We start from the raw sequence: 8,437 nt of genomic DNA, 5'->3' as shown, positions 1-8,437 counted from the left end.
TCCAAACATTTATTCATTAAACAAAAATTACTAAAATATTAATATGTAAAAAATTACACATTTAAACTTAGTTGTCAATGTTATATTCACTTTTCCCAATATACTATTACTATCAACGTAATAGTAAAAAACTTTCTGATTCTCCAATAAAAATAGACATTTAAATTTTGACAATATACACAAAAAGACAATAACGTCCATTTAAAGTCAAAAACAAGCAATCCAAACGTGAGCCAATATAGAGAATATACGGTTTGGGGAAAGATTTCTTTCTTTTTTTTCTTTTTTTTTTTTCCATTCTTTTTTGGTCTAAATAGCATAATTATATAGCTTGGATAGTGATGTATAAGACTAATTTGATAAGTAGTGTTGACATAAAATATCTACTTATTCTCTTAAACATACAAGATGAATATTCGTACAATCCGACGACGGTAGTGGCAACAAGTGGTGGTGGTGGTGGCGGTTGTGATAACAATGTGGTTATTAATCTAAAAGTAATTGATATAAATGGTAGTGTAGTTATTTTATGGTTAATATATTTTTTAAAATAATTTTATTAAGACTATTATAGGGATATTAGGTGAAAATATTAAAATTAATGAATAAAGAAAAAAGATAGTTTGGATAAATATGGTTAGAAAATATTTTAGGGATATTTTAGGTAGATTTAATATGTGAAGTGATAATGTGTTGAAAGTTAAAGGTATTTTAGATAATTTAAAGATAAAAAGTTTAAAAAAATGAAGGGGTAGTTTGTAATATAATGAAGTATAGACAGATTCTATTCGTTCTTATTTAATCCTAACATTTTAATTTTAAAAAAATGTATGAAAACTTCTTCCCTAACCTAATAAATCTTTTAGAATCATGTAACTAGCTAATTAGCCGGGGTTTAACCTAAACATATTAATAAAAGCTTTACAAAAACGTATTTTTGCCATTGAAATTGCGACAATCCAATGGTAATCATAACCTCGGAGTAGTATATCTTATGTTTCAAATAAATATAATTAACTTACTAACCCACATAAGATGTCGATAATTTAAAAATCTGTTATGACAAAATTATTTGGATGATGGAAATTTAAACAACTATGTATAAACTATTAGGGTTTAAAAAAAACAAAAAAAAACTATGACATTATAAATAACAAAAAATGAAATAAGTTTTAAAAAAGAAAAATATCTATGACCTTATAAGTAAATTAATTAAAAATTGCTAAACTTTAAGATAAAAATTTGAAGGTAACAAATAGGTTAGTTTTATAAAAATGTTGATCATAATAGTACTTTTTTATTTAATATAAAGAATATAAAGATTAGTTATTAAGTTAATTAAGGTGTATTTTATATGACTATTATAATATTTGATACTATTATATTTGATGAAAGTTAATTGATTGGGATTTAGATATATTTTTATTGAGTATAACTTTCATCAAATAGTATATAACAAAAAATATATATATTTAAAGTCAAAGTTGAAAAAAAAAATACTTCGAATATTTAAAATGTGACACTACATAAATGTAAAATATAACATTATTATTTATTTAGATTTAGATACTTAGGCAATAAATTTATTAAATGTTAAACCTATAAATAATAGGTTTATTTACTTTTTTTGTTTTTTGTTTTTAAAAACAGCAACGGATAAATAGTTAACACTTTTCCTACGGATACTTAGGTAATAAATCTATTTAAATGTTGAACCTATAAATAATAGGTTTATTAACTTTTTGTGTTAAGGGCGTTACAAGGTTTTAGGTTAAATTGTGACTAAGACTATGAGGAGCAAGGACTCCTTTTAATGTCTCTCATCTCTTGACACGTGACAATATAATAATTAAAAGGCGTTTCTTACTTTTCATGGGAGCAAGACCTTCCATATTATTAGATTATTTATATGGTCATCTCCATTTTTCTTCTTGACCATTTTTAAAAGTAATATTTGTCTTAAGTTATATAATTTGGAAAAAGGAAGTGATATTCTTGTGTTACAATTCATTAAAAAAAATGAATGTAAACGGCCTAAATAGATTAGGTTTAAAAAAAAGTGATATTCTAGTAGTTTAAAACAGGTAAATGGATTAGGTCAATTAATTTTACCTTTCAAGTATCATGTCTTTTTAAATTAGATTTAAACGGCCTAAATAGTTTATCTCTATGCTCATCTCCAATTTTCTTTTTGACCTCTTAAGTTATATAATTTGAAAAAAAGAAGTGATATTCTTGTGTTACATTCATTAAAAAAAATGATACAATACAAATATCAAATCTCTTTAACAGGTGGAAGCATAAGAAGATTGGCGGACAACTTTTATTTCTAGCCACGTATCATATACTAAAGTTTGTATACGTATAATAACATAAAATATAATACAATTTATTTATTTGAATATTAAAAACTTAGGCAACAAATTTATTAAATGTTGAACTTATAAACAATTGATTTTTCAAAACTTTTTTTGCAAAGGGTGTTACAAGGTTTTAGGTTGAAATGTAATTAATTAGATTAAAGCCATGTGTTGCATGGTAAGACAAAATTATGTTAAAATTTTATAAATAGATGACTTGTATTATATTGTTATAAATATGAAAAATTAACTTATTACCCGCGTAACACGTAGGACTTGTATATTATTTTTTTCATTAAAAATCTTTAATATCTGAAAACTATTAACATCTTAATAGATATTTAAAAATTTAAATTATTACTTTTTTTAAAACTAATTCTATATCAACACTTATTTGGCAATAAATAATATTAAATAATATATGTAAATGACAAATAAACAAAAGTATTAGTTGGCAAACAAAGAATAATGCTACGTTAGTCTTGAACTATCCTCTCTTAGTTATATAGAGATTTTTCGAATGTATTAGAATCTTAAATGGTTAAGTAAACATCATGTATTTATAATGTAAAATGTGGATTTTGTTATGAGATCTTAAAAAATTTCATTACAAATATTGTACAATAACAATAGAAATAATTATATAAAATTAATCATTAGATATTTATAATTTAGAAAGGGTAAACAGATTAGAAGAATAATACTTTTTTTTAAATTGGAATCAACTAGATGGAATTTTTTCTTGTAGAGGGGGGGAGGGAGTTACTTCCTCAAACAAAAAATTCTGTTGGGTCTCATAGGATAAAGTCACTGCTTCTTCTGTTGAGTCAGGTGGTTTTGGGTTAAGTTCACTTGGTGATAAAAACTTAGCTCTTCTTTCTAAATGGTGGTGGAAGTTTTACACTGAGGCTGGAAGTCTCTGGGTGAGGGTGATATCGACCATTCACATGTCGTCGCGATCTTGTTACCCTATCCCGGTTAAAACCAATCTGGTGGGAGTTTGGAAGTCCATTGCTAGCTTAAACTCCCACCTTGGTCAATTTGATATTGCTCTAGACCAATCAATTGCAGGTACACTTGGCAATGGAAACACCCTCCGCTTCTGGATTGACAATTGGACTGGAAACTCACCTTTATGCAAGAGATTCCTCGATCTTTTCACTCTTGAAACATCCAAGAACTACCTGGTCAAGGAAAGATGCACGGGTAGAGAACTTTTCTCCCAATGGGAATGGCACTGGAAACGACCCCCTTCATCTCACATCGAGTTGCTTCAATTACAAGAGATGCTCTCACAACTTTGGAGTATCTCACAACTTTGGAGTATCTATACTCTTTAATAAAGAAAATGTCATATTTTTTTCTTTAAACTTTTAAAACTTTAAATTACCAAATATACTTTAACAACTATCACTATCCATTAACTCATTCAATGTCCCAAAATACCCTTATTCCCTACTCTAGCGTTATCTAACACATATAACAAAAAACACAAACATCATCTACAGTCTTCAACATCACACTTTCACCCACACAGCCGCCCTCAACTGAAGACAGATCATTTCACTGCTGCTTTTAAGAAATGTTGCTGCAACGCGTGGGTGCCCTTCTAGTATATATATAAAAGAAATTAACCTATTAATTTAAATGTTTAAAAATGGGAAGTGATATTTGTACTACAAGATTTGATATACCTACCATCACTATGTATTACTGACTTGTATAGTTAGGTATAAAACTTATACATTGTAGTAGATGAATCAAAATTGTGGTACGTTTATCATTTCCCAAATTAAAAATACGCAAGAACACTATGAAAAAGGTGTGACCCGGTAAACAAGCAACAACTAGGTAGTTGTATGTTACTTTTGACACATGCATATTTTCGATTCATTATCTATATCGGGGCAGAACAAAAAGTAGGTTCTAAAAACTATATAAGCACACTCATTTCATTTCAAAATGGCATGAATTAACAGCCTGCACCTTGAAGATTTTAAGATGTCAAATTTCCCGATTTCTAGTGCTTCCCTTTCTTCAAATCTGTCATCGTCTCCTGTCGTCGATAATGCTAGCAGAGCGAATGGTAATGTGATCCGCAACACCGTGATGCCGGGAGCTAGCATATGGGGAGATCAATTTCTTACATATGATGAGGTTTTTATATATATAGTTCTACTTGACTGCTTAATTAATATTAATATTGCAGATATGTAAGTCATCTTTTATTAAGCTAACTGATTGTGTCATACATGCAGCCAAAAGATTTTGGTGTGGAGAAACAAGTTATTGAAGAGTTAAAAAAAGAAGTGAGAAATGAGCTTATGATCAAAGCTTCTGATGAATTTATGCAGCATAAGAAGTTGATAGAGCTTATTGATGCAGTCCAACGCCTCGGAATAGCCTATCACTTTGAAGAGGAGATAGACAAAGCCTTGAAACATATATATGTTACATATGGAGAACAATGGGTCTATAATATTAAGGACCTTCACAGCATTTCTCTTTGGTTTCGTCTCCTACGACAACAAGGCTTCAACATTTCATCCGGTATTAATACAAAATGTTTAGAGCCTTTATTCCGCCTTGACCTTCACATGATCTAAATAATTAGCTGTTAAGCTAGCTAGCTAATATATTGATATTAGTATCAAATAAACCATATGTTAAGATGTCTCATATTATGCATTACACGTAATTAATTAATGAAGTTTCCGGTCATTTGACAGAAATATTCATGAACCACATGGACGAGAAGGGGAACTTTAGGGAATCCTTATGTACCGATGCTCAAGGAATGCTCGCTTTGTATGAAGCAGCATATATGAGGGTCGAGGGTGAACAAATACTAGACAAAGCTCTCAAGTTCACTAAAATCCACCTTGGCAAAATAGTCAAGGATCCTAGCTGTGACTCTTTTCTAAGAACCTTGATACAACAAGCGCTAAAGCAGCCACTTCGCAAAAGATTACCAAGGCTAGAGGCAGCGCGTTACATTCCAATCTACCAACAAGAAAATTCCCACAATGAGCTCTTATTGAAGCTTGCAAAGTTAGATTTTAACATGCTTCAATCCATGCACAAAAAGGAGCTTAGCCAAATATGCAAGTATGTCACCTCAAACCAATTAATTAGTAATATTTATTTTTGCCCAACTAAGGAGTTTAGGTTGTGAATCACTAGACCACCTCTTGTAATATATGCAGCCATCTAGCTAGTTAACCAATGGTTAGTTGATTATATATGATGTGGATTAATTTTGTGTCTCAGATGGTGGAAGGATTTGGACATGCAGAATAAGCTGCCTTATGTTCGAGACAGATTAGTCGAAGGCTACTTTTGGATAGTGGGAGTCTATCCCGAGCCTCACCATTCTCGTTCAAGGAAATTCCTGATCAAAACAAGCATGTGGTTAGTCGTTATGGATGATACATTCGATAATTATGCTACCTATGATGAACTTGAGATTTTTACAGAAGCTGTTGAAAGGTACACCCAATTTAGTCTCATACTTTCAATTCAACCATATATATTTCTATAAATTATCGAATATCTTTATAGATATAACTTATCTTATATTGTGTATTATTATTGATCAGATGGTCTATAAGTTGCTTAGATGTGCTTCCAGAATACATGAAACTAATATATCAAGAGCTACTTAATATGCACTCAGAGATGGAGGAATCTATCGAAAAGGAAGGAAAATCATATCAAATTCACTATGTTAAGGAGATGGTAAACTACCAATTTCTATTCTATATCTATACTATATTTTATAACAAATTGATTTTTGTTTTTTTTAAATAAAATTTTAAGTTTCAACAATTAAGTTTCTAAAACTTCATCAAAACCACATTGCATCAATCACCTACGCTATTCGCCGCCGCTGCCACCGTCGTTGCCATTAAACCGCCGCATCGCGCGGGTACTGCTCTAGTTTATCATAATAAAGTTAACACTTTAATTACGCCCCTTGATTCTACTTTTAAAGGCCTCATATAAAGAGAATTTTTTTTGTTGTTGTAAAAAGTAGATACAGAAAATGTTGTTAATTTTGATGAACAAGCTAGGCCTCATCTTTAACTAGTCCTCTTTGATCAAGCCCCTAAAAGTAAGGCTTGCTAACTCCCCCAGAATACACATTATTAATTAATTATATATACTTAGCTTCTACATTTGTACGAGCAGGCGAAAGAATACACTCGTAGCCTCTTAAAGGAAGCCAAATGGTTAAACGACGGGTACATGCCAACATTAGACGAACACATAGGTAATTCATTGGTAACGGGTGGATATCCCGTAATCATTGCCAGATCTTACGTAGGCGGGGGTGATATGGTCAATGAGGAAACCTTTAAATGGGTGGCCACATTTCCTCCTGTTGTTAAAGCTTCATGTTTGATTATCAGGCTTATGAATGATATTGCCACACACAAGGTACGTACATACTTGTGCTCGCATCATCAAATATATACTTGGACCGTACGTAGTTAGTGAACGTAGCTTTATAAAAATTTTCAGGAAGAACAAGAGCGAAACCATGGTCCTTCAAGCATAGAATGCTACCAAAAGGAATTTGGGGCATCAGAGGAGGAAGCATGTCAGTTTTTCTCGAACCAAGTTGAAGAAGCATGGAAAGTTATGAATAGAGAGTCACTCGGGCCTACCCATGTCCCATTTCCTGTACTTATGCCTCCGATCAACTTTGCTCGTGCGTGTGATGTCATCTACAAAGACAACGATAGCTACAAACATGCCGGGGAAGAAATGATCAATCACATCAAATCCTTCTTTGTTCACCCTATGGTTATTTAATTAGTCTTAAATTGATGATCGATTTCATCATTTAATTGCTGTTGTTTACAAAATAACGATGTGTGGTGTGTAAGATTCATCTAAGTGAAACAAGCAATTAATTATTATATGTTGTTAATTTTTAAGATTCTAAGTTATAATATTTTGCTTCATCAAATTAAACATCGAGCTGAGTTTGGGATGATTAATTAATTACTTCAATTGCGTTACTTAATTGGCAAGAAATGCATGATTATATAATTAAAAGAATTTTCTATAAAGGCAGTCAAGGAATTCCTATCGGGTGATCTGGACTTCAGCAACAGGTTCGCGTTCAAATGGCCAAAATGGATCCCTAAAAAATGTATCATTCTCGTATGGAGGACCGAGATGGCATGGATATAGGATACCGACGGCTTCATCTCTGCTTGCTAAACGGAATCATATTCGTGGCATGTTGGTGTCTTTGGAGGCAAACTCGGATAGAATTATTCAAGATATCAAGTCCCTTGGCTTATTATGGTTTACGAATAGATCAAAGTTTAAAGATCTAAGTTGGAAACAGGGGCGGAGCCATATTGGGGGTGAGGGTGACCAAGGCCCACCCCAAACCTATTAATAGCCCATATTTTTTAGTTCTAATATTGGGTATTTACAAAATTTGGCCCACTGTATATATTTTTTTAGCCCAGTTCTATAAGCTCAATTGTATTTGATTTGGGATAAAGGTAATAGGTTAAATTTTAGATGAGAAGCGGTTCAATACTCTTCCAAAAGTTCCAAATTCATGGTGAAACACTAAAACTCATACATTAATTTGATGATGGTTTCGTTCAACAAAATTTCAAGATTCAACCATTCATTAAATAGTTGTAATTAGGTATTTCTCTAATTTTTTTATTTTGTTGTTTATATAATTTTATATTTTTATTTATCGTTTACTACTAAATTACTAAATACTAATGATAATTGCATCGGCATAAAGGGACGAATTTGTGATTGTTTATTATTATTTTTAGTTCATTTTTTATGTTTACGAGAGCAAGTACCCGCGCATTGCGGCGGTGAGATGATGGGGCTGATAGGTCATAGAGTGTGATACCCAAATACCTTAGTCGAAAGTATATCGAATGACATTTCTAATGAAAGAACATAAAACTTTAAGAACACCTATATAATTTTTATAATTTATCGGTGTACGGTTTTTGAGATAAAAGATTTTGAATAAATTGAAATAATAAATAATTTATGGAGGAGAGAAAAAAAAAATTATTGGTTGA

The 8,437-nt window shown here is 31.1% G+C and overlaps 1 protein-coding gene across 1 annotated transcript; it reads left to right on the top strand.

The window, feature by feature from the left end:
* The first annotated feature begins 4,352 nt into the window (after nt 1–4,352).
* LOC122593044 ((E)-beta-farnesene synthase-like) lies at nt 4,353–7,303 on the top strand. The gene is made up of 7 exons (XM_043765386.1): nt 4,353–4,517; nt 4,619–4,910; nt 5,090–5,468; nt 5,631–5,849; nt 5,960–6,098; nt 6,552–6,800; nt 6,885–7,303. Exons 1-7 carry the CDS (start codon nt 4,362–4,364, stop codon nt 7,176–7,178), a joined length of 1,728 nt encoding a protein of 575 aa, XP_043621321.1. The 5' UTR covers nt 4,353–4,361; the 3' UTR covers nt 7,179–7,303.
* The last annotated feature ends 1,134 nt before the right edge of the window (nt 7,304–8,437 follow it).

Source organism: Erigeron canadensis, chromosome 3 (assembly GCF_010389155.1).
Source record: "Erigeron canadensis isolate Cc75 chromosome 3, C_canadensis_v1, whole genome shotgun sequence".
Classification (NCBI taxonomy): domain Eukaryota; kingdom Viridiplantae; phylum Streptophyta; class Magnoliopsida; order Asterales; family Asteraceae; genus Erigeron; species Erigeron canadensis.
The sequence above is the reverse complement of the archived record's forward strand: the minus strand, read 5'-3'. Positions and strand labels throughout refer to the sequence as shown.

Bases quoted from the DNA above. Each gene is read 5' to 3' on its own strand.
- LOC122593044 (XM_043765386.1), top strand. From the start codon at position 4,362: ATGTCAAATTTCCCGATTTCTAGTGCTTCCCTTTCTTCAAATCTGTCA. The intron at 4,911-5,089 runs GTATTAATACAA...GTCATTTGACAG, and splicing joins AGGCTTCAACATTTCATCCG to AAATATTCATGAACCACATG. The intron at 6,801-6,884 runs GTACGTACATAC...AAAAATTTTCAG, and splicing joins ATGATATTGCCACACACAAG to GAAGAACAAGAGCGAAACCA.